This window comes from Chiloscyllium punctatum, chromosome 11 (genome assembly GCF_047496795.1).
Source record: "Chiloscyllium punctatum isolate Juve2018m chromosome 11, sChiPun1.3, whole genome shotgun sequence".
Lineage (NCBI taxonomy): Eukaryota > Metazoa > Chordata > Chondrichthyes > Orectolobiformes > Hemiscylliidae > Chiloscyllium > Chiloscyllium punctatum.
In genome coordinates, this window is record NC_092749.1 from 100,629,587 (window position 1) to 100,654,030 (window position 24,444).

Genomic DNA, 24,444 nt, shown 5'->3' on the forward strand with positions numbered 1-24,444 from the left:
ATGGGTTGGCTACAGCTGTAGCACTTGCTAAAGGACTGAACTGCACATTGATGCTTAGCTTGGGTTCCACCAGGACCACTTAGTTCCTGACGACATTACAGCCTTCATGAAAACATGGGATTAAAAAAAACTGACGTCCAGAAATAAGGTGAGAGTAGCAGCATTTGACTGAATATGGCATTGAGAAGCCCTAGCAAAAGTATAAACAATGGAAATCAGAGGAAAACTCTGCACTGGTTGGAGTCATATCGAACACAAAGGAAGATGGGTGTGGTTGTGTTGGAGCTCAACCACTTTGGTCCAAAGCCATCACTACACAGCACTTCCTCAGGGTAGTGTCCTTAGTCCAACCATCTGGGAGCATACTTTTCAGGAAGGGTCATCGGACCAGAAACATTAACTCTGATCTCTCTTCACAGATGCTGCCACACCTGCAGAGCTTTTCCAGCAATTTCTGTTTTTACATCCTTCATTGTCATTGGGTTAAAATCCAGAAATTCACTTCCTGACAGCTCAGAGTGTGTCCCTACACTGAAATTACAACAGTGGTTCAAGGAGGCAGTCAGCATCTTTCCAGGATGATTAAGGATAGATAATAAGTGCTGGCCTAGCTCGTGATGGCTACACTACATGATGAACACATCAAAAAAATAAAGGCTTGCCCTTTAGAAATCTATATAACTTTCCATACTTAGAATCATATAGATCTACAGCACGGAAACAGACCCTTCGGTCCAACTTGTCAATGCCGACCAGATATTCTAACCTAATCTGGTCCAATTTACCAGCACTTTGCCAGCCCTTATCCCTCTAAACCCTTCCTATTCATATACCAATCCATATGTTGTAATTATACCGGCCTCCACCACTTCCTCTGGTAGCTCGTTCCATACATGCACCACCCTTTGCATGAAAAAGTCGCCCCTTAGGTCCCTTTTAAACTTTTCCCCTCTCACCCTAAACCTATGCCCTCCAGTTCTGGACTGACCCACACAGGGGAGAGACCTTGACTATTTACCTGATCCATGCTCCTCATGATTTTATAAACATCTATAAGGTCACCCTTCAGCCTCTGACATTCCAGTCTTTTCAGCCTTCCCCCGATAGCTCAAACTTTCCAAACCTGGCAATATCCTTGTAAACCTTTTCTGAACTCTTTCAAGTTTCACAACATCCTTCCAATAAGGAGGAGACCAGAATTGCACACAATATTCCAAAGGTGGCCTAACCAATGTCCTGTACAACCGCAACATGACCTCCCAACTCCTACACTCAATGCTCTGACCAATAAAGGAAAGCATATCAAATATCTTCTTCACTGTCCTATCTACCTGTGACTCTACTTTCAAGGAACTATGAACCTGCACTCCAAGGTCTCTCTATTTAACGACACTCCCGAGGACCTTACCATTAAGTGGATATGTCCTGCTCTGATTTGCCTTTCCAAAATGCAGTACCTCACATTTATCTAAATTAAACTTCATCTGCCATTCCTTAGCCCACTGGCCCATCTATGCAAGGTCCCGTTGTACTCTGAGGTAACCTCCGCTGTCCAATACATCTCCAATGATGGCATCATCTGCAAACTTACTAACCATACTTCCTATATTCACATCCAAATTTATATATGACAAATGGCAGAGGATCCAGCACCAATCCTTGTAGCACACTGCTGGTCAAAGGTCTCCAGTCTGAAAAGAAACCCCCATCACCACCCTGTCTTCTACCTTCCAGTCAGTTCTGTATCCAAATGGCTAGCTCTCCCTGTATTCCATGAGATCTAACCTTGCTAACAAGTCTACCATGAGGAACCTTGTCAAATGCCTTATTGACGTCCATATAGATCATATCCATTGCTCTGCCCTCATCAATCCTTTGTTACATCTTCAGAAAACTCAATCAAGTTCACAAGACATGATTTCCCATGCACAACGCCATGTTGACTATCCCTAATCAGTCCTTGCCTTTCCAAATACATGCACATCCTATCCCTCAGGATTCCCTCCAACAACTTGCCCACCATCGACATCAGGGTCAGTGGTCTATAGTTCCCTGGCTTTTCCTTACCACCTTTCTTAAATAGTGGCACCACGTGAGCCATCCTCACTCTACCGGCACCTCACCTGTGACTATCGATGACACAAATATCTCAGTAAGATATTTGTAATCACTTCCCCAGCTTCCCACAGAGTTCTAGGGTGCATCTGATCAGGTCCTGGGGATTTATCCACTTTTATACATTTTAAGACATCCAGCACCTCCTCCTCTGTAATATGGACATTTTTCAAGATGTCACCATCCATTTCCCCACATTCCATATCTTCCAAGTTCCTTCTCCACAGTAAACACTGATGCAAAATACTTGCTTAGTGTCTCACCATCTCCTGTGGGTCTGCACAGAGGCTGCCTTGCTAATCTTTGAGGAGCCCTATTCTCTCCCTCATTACCCTTTTGTCCTTAGTGTATTTATAAAATCTCTTAGGATTCTCCTTAACCCTATTTCATGTCCCCTTTTTGCCCTCCTGATGTCCCTCTGAAGTATACTCCTACTGGCTTGAAACTCTTACAAGGATTCACTCGATCTCTCCTGCCTATACATGACATATCCTTTTTTCTTTTTCTTAACCAAAACTTCAATATCTCTCGTCATCCAACATTCTCTATATCTACCAGCCTTTCCTTTCAACCTAACAGGAATGTACTGCATTTGGACTCTCATTATCTCATTTTGAAGGCTTCCCATTTTCCAGCCATCCCTTTAACTGTGAACATCTGCCCCCCATCAACTTTTGAAAGGGCCTGCCTAATACTGTCAAAATTGGCCTTCCTCCAATTTAAAACTTTAACATTTAGATCTGGCCTATCCTTTTCATCATTATTTTAAGACAAACAGAATTATGGTTGCTGGCCCCAAAGTGCTCCCCCATTGATACCTCAGTCACCAGCCCTACCTTAGCTCCCAAGAGTAGGTCAAGTTTTGCACCTTCTCTGGTAGGTACATCCACATACTGAATCAGAAAATTTTCTTATACACATGTAACATCTAAATTCTTAACACTATGGCAGTCCCAGTCTATGTCTGGAAAGTTAAAATCCCCTCCCATAACCACCCTATTAATTTTACAGATAATTAACAAATTTGTTTCTCAATTTCCTGCTGACTATTGGGGGAGGTCTATAATACAATCTCAAGAATGTGCTCATCCCTTTTTTATTTCTCAGTTCCACTCAAATATCCCCAGGAATACCCTCCTTAAGTACGACCATAATGCTAGCCCTTATCAAAAGCGCCACTCCCCCTCCTCTCTTGTCCCCCTTTCTATCCTTCCTATAGCATCTGTATCCTGGAACATTAAGCTGTCAGTCCTGTCCATCCCTGAGCCACATCTCTACAATTGCTTTGATATCCTAGAAAAAATGTTCCGAACCATGCCCTGAGTTCATCAGCCTTCCCTGTTAGGCCTCTTGCATTGAAATAAATGCAGTTTAATTTATCAGTCCTACCTTGTTCTCCGTTTTGTTCCTGCTTGCCCTGACTGTTTGACTCGCTCCTTTTCCAAACTGTACCAGTTTCAGATTGATCTTTTTCCTCACTATTTCCCTGGGGTCCCACAAATCTTGCTAGTTTAAATCCTCCAGAGCAGCTCTAGCAAATCTCCCTGCCAGTATATTCGTCTCCTTCCAATTCAGGTACAATCTGTCCTCTGGTACAGGTTACTTCTACCCTTTGTATGATGGCTTTACAATTTCTGTATTGTATTGACTATGCCTTTTTTTATTTTTGTGCTTTTAAACTTGTGGACTGAAATGCGAAAGAACTGCTTTTAAAACCAATGTTTTGCAAAGATTGCTGAATGATTTTTAAAAAAGTAATTCATGGCAAGGATAACTTATACATCTTTTTGATCAAGCAGTAATTGAACTGCAGTCAAACTGGGAAAATGGGTTCTAAACTCACATGGAGCTTTGGGTGGCAACAGGTAGTTGATTGGTCTATGGATTAGTGGCCAGTTTTTGATGACAAAGCTATTTGCCTGCTAACAACAATGGGATTGGTTCTCATATATCTAAGCAGCTTGGGGCTAGGAACAAGAAACAGGGAAGTAACCAGATCTCAACCAGCTCATGAGCTGTTCCTGTTCTCTGCAGTAAGCCACTTTAACTGAAAGAACTGCGGATGCTGTATATCAGAAACAAAAACAGAAGTTGCTGGAAAAGCTCAGCATATCTGGCAGCATCTGTGAAGAGAAATCCAAGTTAATGTTTTGGGACCAGTGACCCACATCAGAACTTAAAGAAAACCAGTTAATCTTTCTTTCAGCAGTTACTGCAAACTATGACTTAATTGATAAATCAGAGACCTTTTACAAGTGAATTAGCCACCCTCTGCCTCTTACAAACTAGTGGAAGCATTTAGAAAAGAAAAACAGAGAAGAAACCTTCTGATCAGCAACAGCTAATCCAATAGATCTATTAAACAAAGATTAAACTTGTGCCATTTTCCCTTTGTCCATATTTTATTTTCCCACCTACATGGGAAAGAGTACATCGTGTTATATGCCAAAATTTACAACTGTTTACCTGAAATTAGAGTCTAATGGCTTGTAACAAATAGTAATTCTTGTTAAGTACAGAAACCTGGCCCATGCTGGTCTGAAATCCAGGTAAATTGGGGAGTTTACAACCTTTTAACTTTTGCGATGAAACCTGGAATTGCAGGGCTTGATTTCCAGCATGCTACCCTCGTGACCAGTGACACTGTCTTATTTTCAAGCGAAATATTTGTTGTCCATTGACAAGTGCCTTGACTATCTTAATACTGTTAGTACATAGACACTTTATTTATTGTCTATTTGAAATGAAAGTGGCCAAACAGTGGATGCCATGTCAAGTAGGGCAACCAAGTGTTGGATGGACAGGGGAGTTAAGTGTTGGGAAAGATAGAGATTGAGGGAAGATAAAATGGTATCATTTATTTTATACGGCCTTTCCCAATTTTGTTCAAACTTCTCTGCATTAAATATATTCTCCCCTGTTCTTATTTCTGCTTTGTAGTTTGCCCAAATTAAAAAAAAAACATTTGTCTAGGTTTTCACATTCATTAAATATGTTCTAAGTGTTAATTTTCTTTAGTTTTGAATAGGATGAAGAGGTGAGTCAGGATGACTCTGTGGGTGTCACGTTTCAATTGTCCAAAAGTCTCAGCACACCAATATGCTGGACTCTCACAAACTCAATGTTCAATCCACCATAAAGCACCATTGTTTAGAAAAATGGTCTGGAAGAAGGAAGAAAACATAAGTCAAAAAGGATGGGCAGTAATGGACACTCATCTTTGCAGATGAGTGTTGAGTTTACACTAAATCAAGTAAATCGAAAAGAGGTTCACATTGAAGGAAAACATTTTACCAAAGCACACTATGCAAAAGGACCAGCTTTGGGCAGATGCATGATCATGATAAACACTGGATTAATAGCTTTGAACTTGAACCAATTTCAGAATGGAGCACTTGAAATTAAGGCTAATTGTTAGGGCTCCTCAACAATAATTTACTTATTATCACAAAATTTAGGTCATAATTGTTGATTCATGTTTAATTTATTATACTTGCATCAGTATTTAATACATCAGAATGAGTTGCAAAGTGCTGCCTAGAAAGAAATCTTAGATTATGATGCATTATTTCTTCCAGAATTGACTACTGATAGTGTCAATATGAAGTTACTCAATCCACCATATGTAATATATTCAGAATACTGGTAGAAATTAGAGGATGATCAAGATTATTAATAATATGTAGCTCATATATAATTGATTTTAATAGATTTTCTAAAATTAACTAGTTAAATAATGTAAAAAAAATCATCAGTATATAGTTTTAATAACTATTCCATCAAAATTCCTAAGTTCACATTTATAATGAAAACATACAGAATATGGATTTAATTGGCAAATTAACATTAAATGATTGTAACAGATAAAACATTTTGGTAGGAAGAATAAGGAGGTCACATATACCTTGAAACATAATTGTCCTGTGGGAAACAGAAATATAGGAATCAACGAGCGAAGATAGATAAGTCATTAAAATCAACAAAGGAGGTTAAAAAGACCACAAAAATGCAAACTGATTCTTTTTGGTGGGATAGAATTAAGAGGTAGCAGTTATGTTGGACAGAACTGCATGTGGGAGACTGTGAACAGCTCTGCTCTCCATATCACAAAAAGGATCGAGACACCAGTGACAAAGGTGAAAAGTAATGTATTATAATGGGTTAAAAGGAAATATTAAATAGATCAGTGCCTTTTAGTATAGATAAGAGGAAAGCGAACATAGCCTGATAGCTGTCTTTAGAAATAAGGAAGATGTTTGTTTCTTTTTGAATGTAAGCCAATATAAAGTAGTCACTAACAAATATAATAGAGAACTCAGAAGAAACTGTTTTATGCAGGGAAAATGGTTAGAACATAGAACTCACTAGGTGTAGTTAAGGTGATTACCACAGGTGGACTTTAAGCAGAAGCTGGATAAATCATAAAGATGTAAGGAACAGAAAGACTTGTAACTGGGTTAGGAGAAAGAGGCCAAAGGTGGCTTAATTGAGCAAAAGCATTATCATTGATAATTTGGGCTGAACAGCTGATTCTAACATGTAAACAATTTATAATACCACATCATTCAGTAATTTCATTCTTCTCTGCTGTTAGTACTTGCTGTGCTGTAGTGCCAGACAGGAGCTTTTAAACCTGGAAGAATTGCAGGGGATACCACAGATTGCTAGCAAGAAGCACAAATCCTGGAATATGGAAGCACTGGGGTAGAGAAGGGTTCAGCAGCACTGATTGGAAGAAGGGCACATTGGAGAGGGAAAGTCTTTGGAATTTGGCAGAACCAAGAAAAAGATATTAGGGCAGGTTAGATTTGGAAAAGGAGTAGTTCTGATGAGGGCCACAACTGTCTAATGGGCCCATCAGTATTCAGGTAAGAAAATGAATGCAGTGACATTTTGGAATAAGAAATTGTCATCATAATTAAAATAGTGTGAGAAAATACATACGCACACAAAAAATAGGAATAGACCTTTCAGCCCCTCGAGTGTATTCTAACATTCAATGAGATCACAGCTGATCTGTGGCCGAACTCCATTTACCTGCCCTTGGCCTATCACCCTTAACTGTTGCTTAACAAAAATTCAACTCAGCTTAAAAATTAACAATGGATCCACAGATGTGCAGGTTGGATGATTAGCCATGGGTAATGCTAGGATACAGGAATAGGGTAGCGGGTTGGTATGGGTAGGATCCTCTTCAGAAAGTCAGTGTGGGCTTGATGGGTCAAATGGCCTGCTTTCACATTTAGAGACTCTATGATCTAGCATCAACTAATGTTTGTGGAAGACTGTTCCAAACCTCTACCACCTTTTATGTGCAGAAATCTTTCCTAACATCTCTCCTGAACTGTCTGGCCCTAGCTTTTAGACTGTGCCCCCAATTTTAGAAGCTTCAAAACAGTGGAAACAGTCTATCCTTACCTATGTTGTCTTTCCTTGTTAACATCGTGAAGACTTTGATCAGATAACCCCATAATCTTCCAAATTCTCGAGAAAGCAGGATTAATTTGCATATTCTGCCCTTGTAACTTAACCCTAGAAGTCCAAGTATTATTCTTGTAAAACTATATTATTCTCCCTTCAAGGCAATACATTCTTTCCAAGATGTGATGACCAGATCTGCTCACACCACTCCCAAGTGGAGTCTAATCAGGGTTTTGTATTGCTGCAGCATAACTACTGCATCATTATACTTCAGTCCTCTGCAAATTATAAAGGGCAGCATTGCTTTAGTTTTCTTGATTATTCTTTGCCTTTTTTTGTAGCATTTTAAAAAGCCATGCATCACTGGAAAGTTTGGCAAGGAGCTTTTCTGATGATAAAGTACAAGTTAAAATTTGAATCTGCAAGCAAGTACTTCAAATTCGTCTCAGGCTATTAACACGAGAACTGAACGTTTTCAGAAAACATTTATCAATTTTTTTTCTAAAAATAATAGAGTAAACATCTGTATTTTATTTTTAACTGTTCACTTTTGAGTTATATTATAAATGTTATTTTTCCAATAAATCTTCACAAACTAGAATGCAGATTGCTAGATTGCAATACAATTCGATTTCACCAAAGATTCCTGGTCTTCTCTTTATATTAACATGGTAACCAAATCACTCACTCAGTCACAATAACTCTAACAGGTATTTGGCTATTTAACAGATCATGCCTCATTTTAATCAATCACTATATTTTGCCCTTTGGACCAACAATGCCGAAAAGGTGTAACGAATGATCAATGCAATTTGTACAGCTTGCAAAAAGAAAAAAACAAATGGGAAAGGGACAATCCTGCAGGCTTTGTGAACGTCAATGTCAGTGTTCCGTGCTCATTACTCAGCAGATTTATCCGAACAGTATCTTTACTGATGTGCCTATGAAATCATTGCTTCCAGTATGTTTGTGACATGATAGAGGTCACATGATTATGAGAGATCAAGGAGGACATTCGTACCCAATTATATTTCAACCCAAACATACACCCTTTTCACCAGGCTGTTCTCCTGGTTGATGTTTCATTTCTTGGGGGGGAGGTGGGGGGGGGGGGGGGGTATTGTTCCCATATCCTTTTTGTTCTTGCTATGGTACCTATGGTTACCCCATTTCTGTTGTTGGGTTACTGTGATCTCGGAGTCTGATGGTTGATTTGCAGACTATGCAGGTAATCAATTCGCATCTTCCTGATCAGCTTCACCAGTTAAGTGTATATTCATGTGGTTGCAAAGGTATAACTGATTGTTCAATTCCACTCATTGAGTGCGTTGGAAGTTTGTGCCCTGGCTTTCAAATGACAAAATCCTTGTACGATTTGTTAGATAGTTAAGAATCATAGAATCCCTGCAGTGTGGAAGAAAACTGTTCAGCCTATTGAGCCCACACCGATCCTCTGAAGAGCATCCCACCTAGACCCATCCCTCCCACCCTGCATTTCCCAGGACTAATCCATATAGTTCATACATCCTTGGACACTACGGAGCAATTTAGCAAAACTAATCCACATAACCTGCACATTGCTGGTCTATGGGAGCCATGCAGACATGGGGAGAATGTGCAACTCCATGCAGACACCCTTGCCCAAGAGTGGAATTGAAATTCAGGTCCCTTACTCTGAGGCAGCAGTGCTAACCACTGAGCCACCATGCCACCCCAGTTCATGAATATGGCAAATCATTGCACAGCTTTTGCATGTTAGAGCTGCATCACTGCTAAAGCTCTCAACATTTTGGGATCCAGGCAAGGAACTTCTGCAGTCAGTACAGTGCTTATGTTCTTGACTTCAGACATTTCTAGTTGCAACATATATTGTTCAGCTTCAGGTTGATTTGGCAAGCTTTGCATAGAAATTATGATAGATTTCAACAATGGTCAGCAATGGCTTCTGTCATGTGTTTCTGCTTCCAACCACTGAAGCTTTCACTCTGAGAAGATCACTAATTAGCTCATGTGTCTGTGTTGTTATTCCTCTGGAGCTATGGACATGCCAAATGACAAGCATAACCATCTCAAAGTCTGTCCAAAATGCAGTTAGAAAGTTGTTGCTTTCTCCAACTCTACTTGTTAATAATTATTTTTCGCATCAATGTAGTGAAGATTTTTCCAGTGCAAGTTGTGGAAAATTCCTTCGAAGGTTGGCTTGAGAGTAATAAGACCGCTTCAGAGTTTTGGTTTGATGCATACTCTCAGCTTACCAGGTTGTTTCACTGCTATCATGCTACTAATCCATACTGAGTAGTTATCACTTTCCTGATTACTTCCCTTCTTTTCTGGATCTTCTGTTTTGTCTTTGAGCCTGGCTTTTTGGGGCAGCTGGAACTTTCCTTGGTGGAAATTGAACTGATTTTACACTCTGTCTGCTTCAAGATGATTGTCTTTTGTCTATCTCAACTCGTTAAATACAGACTTGTAGCCAGAGTCATACAGCACAGAGAAAGACCCTTTGGTCTAACTTGTCTGCACTGACCTGACATCCCAATCTGACCTAGATAAAAACCGAAAGAACTGCAGGCAAATCGGAAGCAGAAACTGCTGGGTAAGCTCAGCACGTCTGGCAGCATCTGTGGAGAGAAATCAGAATTAATGTTTCAGGTCCAGTGACCCTTCCTCAAAACTAGAAGGGTCACTCGACCCGAAACATTAACGCTAATTGTTCTCCGCAGATCCTGCCAGACCTGTTGAGCTTGTCCAGCAGTTTCTGTTCTTGTTTCCAGTCTGACCTGGTCCCATTTGTCAGCATTTGCCGCATATCTCTCTAAACCCTCCCTATTCATGTACCCATCCAGATGCCTTTTAAAATATTGTAATTGTACCTGTATCCACCAATTCCTCGAGCAGCTCATTCCATGCACGCACCACTCTCTGCGTGAAAAAGTTACTGCTCAGGTCTTTTTTAAATCTTTCCCCTTTCACCTTAAACTTATACCCTCTAGTTTTGGACTCCACCACTCCGAGAAAAAGACCTTGGCATCCTATCCATGTCTCGCAAGATTTAATAAATCTCTCTAAGACGTCCAAGTAACACTCCAGTCACAGCAACATCCTTGTAAATCTTTTCTACACCCTCTCAAGTTTAACAATATCCTTCATATAAAGGGCGACCAAAATTGTTCGCAGTACGCGAAAAGTGGCCACGCCAATATCTTGTGCAGCTGCAACATAACATCTAGCTTCTATAGTCAATGTTGTGACCAATGAAGGCAAGCCTGCCAAACGCCTTCTTCATCACCATATTGACCTGCAACTCCACTTTCAAGTAACTATGCACCTGTACCCCAGGTCTCTGTTCAGGGCTCTTACATTACTGTATAAGTCCTGCCCTCGTTAGTTTTAGCAAAATGCATTCCTGATGAAGGGTTTATGCCCGAAATGTTGATCCTACTGCTTCTCAGATGCTGCCTGACCTGCTGTGCTTTTCCAGCACCACACTCTCATTTCTGATCACCAGCATCCACAATCCTCACTCTCGCCAAAATGCAATACCTCACATTAATCTAAACTAAACCCCATATACCACTCCTCGGTCCACCTGATCAAGGTCTTGTCGTACCCGGAGATAATCTTCTTCACAGTCTGCTACATCATCTATTCTGTGTCATCTTACTAAGTCACATTTACTAACCATTCCTCTTATATGCACATCCAAATCATTTATATAAATGACAAATCACAGTGGACCCAGCACTGATCGTTGTAGCACACAGCTGGTCAGATGTTTCCAGTCAAAAAGCAACCCTTACCACCACCCTCTATCTCCTACCTTCAAACCAATTTTCTAAAAATAAGATCCTTTGTGATCTGACCTTACTAACCAGTCTACCATGCAAACCCTTGTCAAATGCTTTGTTGGAAGTCATAGACAATGTCGACCACTCTGCCTTCATCAATCTTCGTAAAACATAACTTTCCAAGGATGAAGCGAGCTGACTATTCATAATGAGTCTTTGCCTTTCCAAATGCATGTAAAGTTCTGTCCCTCAGAATGCCCTCCAAAACTTCCTCATTCTGTAGCCGATGGTTTCGTGTGCTGCAACATACTGCAATGTTTGCTGGCACGTTGAGCATTACCAGTTCAACCTTTAAGCTTGCTGTGGCTGATACAAGCGTTTTTTTTTCTTGCTATCTAAGATCTGGAATTCCAGATCTTTGTTCATGTTACTATAGTGGGCTTGATAGTGTTCTCTTGATAAGAGTGTGCTGCCATACTCTCAAGACCTTCACTTTTGGATTGCCATGCTGAGGCACTTTACACAAATTTGTGAAGGTCAAGGTGTTGCCTGATGCACTCGTACCTATCTTCTACTACATGCTGACATGATGTTCTCCTTCTGCAGTCCTCATTCCAAAAGTCACAAACCATTTATCACCTCGTGGCCTTATTGAACCAACCTGTTATATGGTATAGAGTGATTGATTAATCAGAATGTACTTATCTAAACATAAAATATTGTGGATGCGAGAAATTTGAAACAAACAGAAAATTTGAAGAAACATAGCAGGTCTGGCAGCATCTATGGACAGAGAAACAGAATTCTGAAGAACAGTCACATTAAACTTGAAACGTTAACTCTGTTTCTCTGTCCACAGATGCTGCCAGATCTGCTGAGTTTCAACAGCATTTTCTGGGTTTGTATCTGTACTAACTTGTTGTGTTTCCTTCTAGCCATACACATGCATGCAAAATGATTCAGATTCCTGTATTAAAAACATTGCACTCCTTTTTGCACAATGTCCTCAGCAGTAATTGCATCCTGCCCTTCGTCTATAATTGCTCTGCTCTGTGGGCCTGGAGTAGTATCAAAATTGTAGAAGACCTGCTCAATCCTGTCAGGAATATGCTCTCCCTGCTGATTTACAACCTTAGCACTCCTGCCCATCAATTGATTTCTTGATAATAGATTTATCTTAATTAGATTGCTTTTTAGTTGTCTAAATTTTCAAAAATCACATATTGATCAAAGGATTCTTTCACCTTGGTACCTAATAATGATTAGCCATATAACGGCCAAAAGATGGAATGGCAAGCTCTCAAAATGGGAGAATGAATCATATCACAGCTTGGAAATAATAGCAGGCTGCAATGAAAAAGTAATTCAAATGGGGGATGCCTCTTTTGAACTTTCTAAAAGTTGGAATTCAAAAAATAGCTTTTTCAGCCAGACCACCATTGTGAAGGAATGGAGAGGAGCAGGGAACCCCTCAACAAAGTCAGGCTGTGACTTGCCACTGCTCAAGCAGAGAGAGCTTTTAAACCTGCATGGAGCATGCTCTTGGCCACTCCCAACAATCTCCTCAACCAGGCTGCTATTACGGCTCCCGCTAACCTGCTAGAAATCCCAGTTGGTCTTTGCAATTGGTTAAATTAGCTGCCTACTGGACCCTCATCCCACTTCTGAGAAAATGGCTAGAGGAGAGGAAAAGAGAATGTAGTTGACAAAGCTATTTTTCAGGAGAAAGTGAGGACTGCAGTGCTGGAAATCAGAGCTGAAAATGTGTTGCTGGAAAAGCACAGGTCAGGCAGCATCCAGGGAGCAGGAGAATCAACGTTTCGGGTATGAACCCTTCTTCAGGAATGAGGAAAGTGTGCCAAGCAGGCTAAGATAAAAGGTAGGGAGGAGGGACTTGGGGGAGGGGCGTTGGAAATGTGATAGTTGGAAGGAGGTTAAGGCGAGGGTGATAGGCCGGAGTGGGGGTAGGGGTGGGGGCGGGGGCGGAGGGGTCAGGAAGAAGATTGCCGGTTAGGAAGGTAGTGCTGAGTTCAAGGGTTGGGACTGAGACAAGGAGGGGGGAGGGGAAATGAGGAAACTGGAGAAATCGGAGTTCATCCCTTGTGGTTGGAGGGCTCCTGGGCGGAAGATGAGGCGCTCTTCCTCCATCCGTCGAGTTGCTATGGTCTGGTGATGGAGGAGTCCAAGGACCTGCATGTCCTTGGTAGAGTGGGAGGGGGAGTTGAAGTGTTGAGCCACGGGGTGGTTGGGTTGGTTGGTCTGGGTGTCCCAGAGGTGTTCTCTGAAATGTTCCACAAGTAGGCGGCCTGTCTCCCCAATATAGAGGAGGCCACATCGGGTGCAGCGGATGCAGTAAATGATGTGTGTGGAGGTGCCAGTGAATTTGTGGCGGATATGGAAAGATCCCTTGGGGCCTTGGAGGGAAGTAAGGGGGGGGGGGGGGGGGGGGGGGGGTGGGGGGAGGAGGTGTGGCCGCAAGTTTTGCATTTCTTGCGGTCGCAGGGGAAGGTGCCGGGAGTGGAGGTTGGGTTGGTGGGGGATGTGGACCTGACGAGGGGAATCACGGAGGGAGTGGTCTTTTCAGAACGCTGATAGGGGAGCGGAGGGAAATATATCCCTGGTGGTGGCGGAAATGACGACGGATGATACGATGTATATGGAGGTTGGTGGGGTGGTAGGTGAGGACCAGTGGGGTTCTGTCCTGGTGGCGATTGGAGGGGCGGGGCTCAAGGGCGGAGAAATGGGAAGTGGAGGAGATGCGGTGGAGAGCATCGTCGATCACGTCTGAGAGGAAATTGCGGTCGTTGAAGAAGGAGGCCATCTGGATTGTTTGGTATTGTAACTGGTCCTCCTGGGAGCAGATGCGGCAGAGACGAAGGAATTGGGAATATGGGATGTCATTTTTACAGGGGGCAGGGTGGGAGGAGGTGTAGTCTAGGTAGCTGTGGGAGTCGGTTGGTTTATAGTAAATGTCCGTGTTGATTTGGTCGCCCCGAGATAGAAATGGAGAGGTCTAGGAAGGGGAGGGAGGAGTCTGAGACGGTCCAGGTAAATTTGAGGTCGGGGTGGAAGGTGTTGGTAAAGTGGATGAACTGTTCAATCTCCTCCCACTCCACCAAGAACATGCAGGTCCTTGGACTCCTCCATCGCCAGACCATAGCAACATGACGGCTGGAGGAAGAGCACCTCATCTTCCGCCTAGGAACCCTCCAACCACAAGGGATGAACTCCGATTTCTCCAGTTTCCTCATTTCCCCTCTCCCCACCTTGTCTCAGTACCAACCCTCGAACTCAGCACCACCTTCCTAACCTGCAATCTTCTTCCTGACCTCTCCGCCCCCACCCCCACTCCAGCCTATCACCCCCACCTTAACCTCCTTCCACATATCGCATTTCCAACGCCCCTCCCCCAAGTCCCTCCTCCCTACCTTTTATCTTAGCCTGCTTGGCACACTTTCCTCATTCCTGAAGTAGGGCTCATGCCCGAAACGTCGATTTTCCTGCTCCCTGGATGCTGCCTGACCTGCAATGCTATTTTTCACACCTGTCCGCATCCATTCCTGGTCAGGACTGAAATTCTTGTCCCTTTGCCTGATTATTAAAATACAAACCTCAATTACTTCTCTGGTCCATGGTATTCACTTAGGTTTTAAGGGTTGTTCTGCAACTGGTCACTAGGAAATGAAGGAATGTTGCTAACATTATATTATTTTTTCATGTTATCTTTATTTGAGAAAGTGTTTGATATCTATTCAGCTGTTTCTTTCTGATACCACAGCTGATATTGGGATCTCATTACGTTGGCAGAATTGGTAATGAACAAAAATTTAATAAATGTAATCAGTTGCACAACTCAGAACGCATTTAATAGTTCAGCAGTCTTTGTTCATAGATGAATAGTTCACATTATCCTAGCTTGATACGAAAATTACATTCTGGCTTAATCTAGCTATTAATTAAGTTGTATCATTCAATTAGCTTTTTTGCTAAAACTTACTAAAATATTTCTTATTATGATAGAACTAATTTTTCAATAAGTGGGGCATTCATGGCTTGCTCCAGTCTGGTATCATTCCTTCCTGCTATGCTGTTAATGGGTCAATTGGAGTAGCAAAAATTACACTGATGCTATCTTTTTTGTCAATACCCCATGGACTTAGTAGGTAGAAGATCAATCAGGCAAGAATAGCTGCATTCCATTTAGTCCATTCACTTGTAACCAGTGCCCCATACACAGGTAAAGTCAACAGTACAAGTACCAGGCAATGACCATTTCCAACAAGACAGAATCTAGTCTTTGCTCCCTGACATTTAATGGTGTTACCATTGCTGAAACCCCACTGTCAACATCCCAGGGGTTACCAATGACTATAAACTGAACTATTCATGTAAGTAATGGGTCAGAAATTAAGAATCCTGCAACGAGGAACTCATCTACTGAGTCCCCAAGACATGTCTATTACCTCAAGGTAGAAGTCAGGAGTGCAATGGAATACAGAGGAACCTCGATTATCCAAAGGACACAGGCGGGGAGTATTTCATTCGGTTAATTGAAGTCTGGATAACATAGTTTAGCCAAGCATCGGGACTTTGCGATCTGGCTGGATAATCCGATATTCGGAAAATTGAATGCTGGATAATTGAGGTTTCTCTGTACTGTCCAATTGCCTGGATGAGTGCAATTTCAATAACATTCCAAGAAACTTGACATCATTCACGATCAAACAGCATGCTTGATTGGCACAATACGAATGGGCATTCACTCCCTCTACCACTGAGAGTAGCAGATGAAGTGCAGAAATTCACCAAGGTTCCTTTGACAGCATCTTCCAAACCCACAACCATCTAGAAGGACAAGGGCTGCACCTACCAATCACCACCCTGATTTGGAAAAATATTACTGCTCCTTCAGTTTTTTTTAATAGAAACCCCAGTGTGAAAACAGCTCATTCGGCCCAACAGGTCCACATTGATCCTTTGAAGAGCAGCTCACCCAGAGCCATCCTTGTACTCTATCCCTGCACTGCCCATGGCTAACGCATCTAACTTACACACCTGGACACCATGGACAATTTAGCATGTCCAATCCATCTAACTTGCACATTTTTGGACTGTGGGAGGAAGCTGGAGTGCCCAGCAAAAGCTCATGCAGACACGGGGAGAATGTACAAACTCCACACACACAGTCGCCCAACGCTAGAATCAAATCTGGATCCCCGGTGCTGTGAGACATCAGTACTAACCACAGAGCTACAGTGCTGCCCATATTATTGGGTCAACTTCCAGGAGTTCCCTTGCTAACACCATTACGAATGTACGTACACCAAATAAACTGAAGTGGCACAAGATGAAAGCACGATGGGATGGGCAGTAAACACTGGTCCAATCAGCCAAGCTAACATCCGAGGATTGGATAAAAAAAACCCACCAGCAACAAAGAATTCTGTTGCGATTTAGTGAACAAATTAAACCCATAAAAAGTCTTGATGATTACTCAAATGATTTTCATCATTTTTAAGAAAACGGAATACATTGCCCACAAGTACCATATATACTCTTGTAAAAGTTGAGCTTTTTAGATCACTTAAGGTTGGATTTACGATGTCAACAATTACATGGATACTACTTTTGAGCAGCTGAAATTCATGCTACAGTCCAAAATACCGTATAATCAGCAGAAGCCCAATTGATCTCTAAATGAATAAAATACAACAAATTATGGTAATTATTGGACAAAGAAAATAGAAACAAAAGTGAGTTAGTAAGCTTTTATTTATAGATGCAAAAAGTGAGGTAGAAATATTACAAGGCTTTAAATCACAATAACATGTTACATCTTAAACCTGTCAAACACAAAAGTTCATTAAATCCTGCAAAATCACATTGTTCAATATCTTCAGCATTGAATAAAGCTTCATAATCATCAGGAAGAATGATATCATCGCATGGATCCTCTTCGTCTTCGCTGCCCATAGTTAGTGGTAGCACATCATCCACTTCTTCTTCATCTATGTCATCGCAACGATAATTGTTCTCTGTACCGCCCAATGCATTTGAAATTCCACATTTCTTGAAGGATTTGAAAATAATGTAAACTTTTATTTCCTTCCGTGAATCAAGAATCCATTCACAGATCAGTGGCAGTGATGGAGCCTACATACTGCCTCATTTCATGTATATTTTTTCTCCATCACGCGTCCAGTTATTCCACTTCATTCTCATTGTGTCCTTAACTGGCTGATTGATACCAAGACTGGTTGGCTGCAAAACACTTGAGGGTCTGCGAGGATTTACAGCTACATCAGTGTTATTCTTCACTAAATGTGATTTAAACTGGTCCCAGGCGAGCAAACTCTTTTCATTGTGTAGTCCACCAGGTCATAACTTCCAAACTTCCTTTATCGATTTTCTACATTCATCTTCATCCACCCAGACTTGTTGATGCATCTAGACACCAATTTCTTTTGGAAATTTCTCCTTTGGCAAAGTTTTTCTCTTAAAAACAGCCATCGGTTAACTTAGTGCCATTAGCCATACAAGAACAAAGTACACCTACTTTTCTCATAGCCAATGGTTCTCACTAATACTGCTTTTTTTCTCCTTTTTGGTTCGCAGTTCGATTCATCCGCATGTCGAGAATAATAGGCATTTCATCCATGTTCCCAATGCATGATGACTTGTAGCCTCCCTTCTGCCAATTTCTGATTACAAACTGGTGAAACTGTAATATCTCATCTTATAGTTCAGCAGGCAGCTTTTATGCAATCTTAGTTCTCTGCTGAAGTACTAAGATATGCCTTCTCATGAACATTGAGCACCATTCAGCACTTGCCTTAAAATCCGAAATTCCATCCTTCTTTGATTCGTTTCCTGCATGAATTCAGATGGCTTCATGACTAACACATTTTCAATTTTGACAATTTTCAAGTACCCACTCAGCAACTTTTTCCTCTGATTGTGGCCATTTATTAGGTCTACCTCAATTGGCACACCTTGGTTTGATATCTTTCTCCACCCTCGCAGAAGTTTCTCCAAAACACAAAACTCTCTTGTTGTTGCACAGTTATTTGACTTCTCTGCAATATCAATAACTTTCAGTTTAGCTGCTGTATACTTTGTTTATTGGAGGGCATTTTTAAAATGATAATAAATTTCAAAACCTCAACTAGGTATATGACTGTATTCCACAAGGTTGGTTGGTCGTGCCAAATTGGTGTGGATTGTACATCAAATCACAGAATAACACACACAAAAAAATTCCTCATCATAACATTTACGTACAGGACAACTGTTATCTGTGAAGAACTAGGGTCGATCCTTACACAGGATATATGGAAAATTCCAGATTTTTTTGGCCAAAAATAGAGGGTTGACTTTTACAAGATCAACATTTACTTGAGTATATACAGTCGTTAATAGCAATTGTTTTATACATGAAAGAAATGAAATAAGTAAGATTCATTCAGTAATTTTTCTGGATAATTTTTTTAGATTAGATTAGATTCTCTACAGTGTGGAAACAGGCCCTTTGGCCGAACAGGTCCACACTGACCCTCCAAAGAGTAACCCACCCAGACCCATTTCTGTCTGACTAATGCACCTAACACAATGGGCAATTTAGCATGGCCAACTCACCTGACCTGCATATCTTTGGCAAAAGTGAGGACTGCAAATGCTGGAGACCAGTGTTTAGATCTGAGTGGTGCTGGTAAAGCACAGCAGGTCAGGCAGCATCCGAGGAGCAGGAAAATCGACGTTTCGAGCAAAAGCCCGAAAGTTTCCTGATGAACGATTTTAGCCCGAAACGTCAATTTTCCTGCTCCTTCGATGCTGCCTGACCTGCTGTGCTTTTCCAGTACCACTCTGATCTAAATCTTGCACATCTTTGGAGTGTGGGAGGAAACTGGAGCACCCGGAGGAAACCCACGCAGACATGGGGATAATGTGCAAACTCCACAAAGACCAGTCGCCCAAAGCTGGAATTGAATATGGGTCCCTGGCGCTGGGAGGCAGCAGTGTTAACCACTGAGCCACTCTGCTGCCCCCGATTAATTTGCCCAACTCTTGACACCATTTCTTTCTCCTGTCATTCTGATTCCTTTCTGGAAGATATTCCTTTCACAACTGAAAGGTTGAGCTCTCAGACCTAATTCTAAGTCAGCCTTTAGGTTGGTTACTGGGGATGCGCAACTGCACTGCAGTCAAGGTCTAAGCAGAATTTTAAAACATTCAGTTTAGCAGAAAAGAGGCCTTTGACAGTATTTGCTCCGAGTTCTAAATTAAGTGCTCATGTGGCTATGATGCTAGGCAAAGCTGTCATAAAGTTAGTAAAAATCATCAAAAGTCAATGAAGGAAGAACATCACGAGTGCCTGGTTCTTCACTGTCCTGATTTACTCCTCCTCTTCCAGTTGCAAGACTCTTGGAACAATCCCCTTGTTATTTAGTTTGTTGCCAATAGTCTTTCCTGAATGCGAGTGGCCTCTTGGTCATCCACTAGCTGCTCAGCTGTCCCGCTCCATCCATATTATTTGTTATGACTAGACCATGAGTGACGTTATTACAGTTTGAGTCAGGATACCCAAAATTGTTGGGATTTTAAGCGAGGAATAATGAACTGACTCCTCTTTCTTACATTCAACCATCCCCCTTGGTGGGTCACAAGGTTATTTTTAAAAGGAACACTTCACATGTGGATGCCTTTTTTTCCCCAGACCAAATTAATGTTTTAAAAGGAGCCAATTTAACCAGCCCTTGAGTTAACAAAAGAGTGAGTTTATTAGTTACTATATATGTAAATAATAATACTATGCACATGCACAAATTAGAAATGAAGTATGAATCCAAAAAAGATAAAAATTAAAAGCTATATGGGTCAGTCTCTGGATTGGTCATGCAGTGTAGAAACTGGAACATGGATAATTAAGTAGTTGATTAATTGGTGGCTTTGCAGGACAATTCAAATCCTTTTGACAGTGGCTGGCTGGCATCATTCACATGGCAATTCCTCTTGTGCCCTGTTTCCTTTTGACTGGCATGCTGGCTTTTAGCATTCAGACAAAGTGAACCATTTACTTGCAATGCTGGGGTGAGTAAGTAAGCGTCTTTTGGCTTTGACCTTCACCTTTACAGCACACCAACACTGATATTCGGGGTCAAAAAATGTGGTCCTGGTTGATTACAATCTTACAGCAAAGCCTCTTCCAAGGATGCCCAACTTGAAGAAGTTTCTTTCTCCAACCCTGATATTCGGTCTAGTACACATAAGTACTCAGTCCACAGGTGCACATCAACTGCTCAGCCCACTCACACAGCTTCCATTAGCCACAGGACCACTGGGAATCAACTGACTTCCAAACGCCATTTTTGTGTATTCTTGAAAGGGAAATATGCCTCGACTGTTGTTTTTTCTTCTATCATAGTCACAGTCTGGGATAACTCTCAGGAGATTACAGTTCAGTTCGCAGTGCATTTCTTCCTTTTAAATTTGCATTCGTTCATGAAATATGGACACCACTGCCAAGCCCAGAATGTAATAAAGGGCTGTTAAGGGTCACCACCTTGCTATGTATCTAGACCAAACCAGGTAAGAATGGCAGATTTCTTCTGAAAAGAAGGAAATTAAAGAACCACATGGGTTTTTCCAACTATCAATAGTGATTATTACATGGTTGCGTTAGGCTAGGTTTTTATTGCAGATTTTACTGGATTCAAATTTCATCATCTGCTATAGTGAGATATAAACCTCTTTCACCAGAATAGGAGTCTGGGATTCTGTATTACTAATCCAGTGAGATTACCACAACATTATCATTTCTCATTTGAAACTCCCTTGAATTCTGAATCAGGTGTGACTTTCCAGGGTTTCTCTATCTCCAGAGAGTCACTGAAGTAAAATCTGCAGTCACCTTTTGGCTGTCATTTCTTTCAAAAAAAGGCATTTTGTAATTAGAAAGTCAATACATCCACATATACTTTGAGCTTCCTCTGTCATCACGACAGAGTGAACTGACCGGTGGCATTCAGCTGAAACCTGGCTGCCAAAATCTGCTGGTTCTATGAAATAGACGTCCAAGACAAATCAACAAGTAATTATATAGTGCCTGTAACACACTAAAGCATCCCAAGGAGCTTCACAGGAGTGTTAAAAGACAAATAAAAGCCCTTCTCTTCCCTCAGTAGAATCTCTGTTTGCCTTCTCCACGTAAAACCAGGTCTGAAATTGAAAATTCTGCTGTGTGGCAGATTACGCCTATGTGCTGTGGTTATGTGACACAGCACATAGTAGCTTGTTAGACTTATAAAATTAACTTTAAGCTTTAAATGCAATGAAGCTGTGTGAAGTATCTCCTTTTGTCATGCTTGTCTTACAAAACATCAGCTGAGGAACTGCTACTTGAAAAAGGATTTTCCTCTTATCCTGCATCCCTGCTCAGGTGAAAGAGCCTAGCAATGGCAAAGTATAATCTGTTCCATTATCTTTCCAAACTAATTAGGATCTCTGTAATTCAAATGATTTTCCACAAGAACAATTGGAACAGTGAATATGAATGCTCAATATCAATGGTACAAAATGGCACGGTACCAATAGATATATCTGAGAAAACTTAACATTTATAAAAAGATCCTTATATGAATAGAGTCAAAAAATGCTGCTGGCGACAAATAGTACTTAACAGCTGCAGCTCTCTTCTTGCCCAGTCTGAGTAAGTGGATTTTATTGCACAGATCACAAAGCCCAAGCTCTATAATGATGTGAACACAGTTATCGCGAATTCTTATTCCAAATACTGCTTTAAATTTCCTATAAACTTATTGTCTTTGTTGCTTGGAGTATTTTTCACCCAGTGACATCTGCTATATGGTTTCAGCTACTAAATTAAGCATGATGAATATTGCAGAAAACGTCAACGTAGCATGAAACACATTACCATCGTTCAAAACTCCTACACCTGTCATGCTCCTAGATAAGGTGCTAATATGCTAATACAGTCCTTAGAGGGTTAATCAAAGTAGTCCATCAGCTTCAGCCAGACTCCTCCTACTTCTGGCTGCAGCAAGCAGCCTGTCACATTCCTCATTTCTATCAGTGAGTTTTAAATTGCCCAGACAAACAAGCAGAACCAATGAGCTAGAAAAGGTCACACCTGGCGTGTGGTCGGCCTGCTCCCTGTGTCCAAAGCCCCACCCACAATTCTGCAGGTTTATGCCACTCTGTCTACTTGTCTTTTGTGTTTCCTTCCTCCCCCAGCTGTTCCATTCAGAAAGCCAGGCTCAGCAATCTGCCCTCCTGAAACTACTTATTAAGCCAAGCTGGCTCAAAAGACCGGCTCAGCACGTGCCACTTCTTATCTATCCTGTTTCAAAATCCAATTGCGTGGTGCTTAAAGAACAAAACATAAATGGACTTAGCTCTCATTGGCTCCCTGAAGCAATTCAAACAAAAGCATGAGTGACAAAGACATTCTCCAATATGGCAGGTGTTAGTGTCAGATTCAGCCTCAGGCACACAGGCAAAAGTATTAGCTTTCAGTTAAAGCTCAGACATGCAGAAACAGGGAAGTACCATTAGTACAGCAGTATTGTTAGTGCAGCTACCTAGTCAGGTGTTAAATCCCAGCACCACTTGTTTTAAAGCACATCACTTCTAATTAGGAGCTGTGATAAGGAATAGCAAAGCTACTTTTTCTAACAGCATAAAGGACAAGCTTTATTAATAAAGTGCAGTGAACAACCTGGCAAGATGAAATCTTAGAGACCAATGTAACAACAGTCTTACCTTTAATAATAACTGCAATCAGACCTTTAAATATTCAAATCTGAAGAAAGAGATAAAATACAAAATGGATTGAATACTAACATAACAATTCTGATCATAAACACTACAGAAAATTTTTGGAGGATTTAGACTTGGTGGTTTGGGAACAAAATAAAACCATCTGATTTAAATACTGCTGTTTACAATTGAAGAGTTGTTAATATTTGACCACAATTTTCATCAAGAATTCAATCTCTAATGTATATCTTCACATAAACTCATAATTAAAGTTGTAACACATTTATAGAAGTTTTTATAATTAGACGTAACAAAATAATTTAGATTTTAAAATTTCTGCCAAATACTCCCAGTCATGAGAGCTGTCATTCTTTTTTTCTGAAGATTAATTCAGAACAAAGCATGTGAATTAAAATTACTTAATGCACATGTAAACTGATAGTATCAACTTTATATGACATAAAAGGATCGACTTTACTCATTGTCTGCATAACATTAGTTTTCTATTAAGTATTTTCTGAAAAAGATTAACAATCAAAAAGCACAAAAATATTTGCTATTGTAAACCACAGCTTATAAAAGTATAAAAACAGCTTTATATATAATTTGCAGCTGCTCCAAAAGTTGGGCAACTCACATCAACATATGTACAGTTACATATCTAACAGTATTGTCTGAACTTTCAAAAGGAAAACTGTTTTAAAATTTGAATGCTGTACCATATTTCTAATTTGCTGGAGAGAGATAGTTCCGATGCTAGTTTAAAAAAAACTGTCACATTTGAAAGCATATGAAAATAACACATGCGACTTCCAGATAAACAATTAAACAGGGTACTGTGTTATGAAAAGAAAGTGATAATTAATAATACTTGTCAGTTGCAAGCCATCTTTCCTCTTGGGAATAGCAGTGGAACACTGCTGTGTAATTTCAGCACTCTCCAATCTGAGCAATTGTGAAGAAGGCTTTTGTAATGCCAGAGTATAATGATTTCTACTGTGCGCTGTTAAAACTTCATAACAACAACAGTAATTAGGCATTTTAATCAACAGAGGACTGTTTTTCTTTGCTCTTTATGCTCTATGCTACAAAAAATTTAATTTTGAATCATCTGTTTTTGGTAAAACACATCGGTAGCACCAGAACATCTGAAAATGGCTTTGTTTTCTACTAGCTACAGCTTTCATACATACATTATTGATGAAGCACAAATAATTGTAAAAACAAAACTTGAACAACAAGCTGCTATTGTGGTTAAGATGCATTGAAAAGTAACGAACCATGATGCTCAATGATGTAGGATTAACCCTTCAGCAATGTATAACACATCACAAATAACCAGCAA

General features: G+C 40.8%; 1 protein-coding gene across 5 annotated transcripts in view; it reads right to left on the reverse strand.

Annotated features, from left to right (window-relative positions):
• Nucleotides 1–24,444, reverse strand: part of ralgapa2 (Ral GTPase activating protein catalytic subunit alpha 2) — a 564,918-nt gene that overhangs the window by 35,366 nt on the left and 505,108 nt on the right. For 2 of the 5 annotated variants that reach the window (XM_072581416.1, XM_072581412.1), the window contains one exon: nt 23,103–23,142. In XM_072581416.1, the coding sequence (XP_072437517.1) occupies nt 23,129–23,142 (14 nt within the window). In that variant the 3' untranslated portion in view covers nt 23,103–23,128. Of the gene's footprint in view, nt 1–9,039; nt 10,158–17,161; nt 18,195–20,894; nt 20,930–23,102; nt 23,143–24,444 lie in introns of those variants that run through there. The other 3 variants (XM_072581414.1, XM_072581413.1, XM_072581415.1) reach the window with 3 other exon arrangements.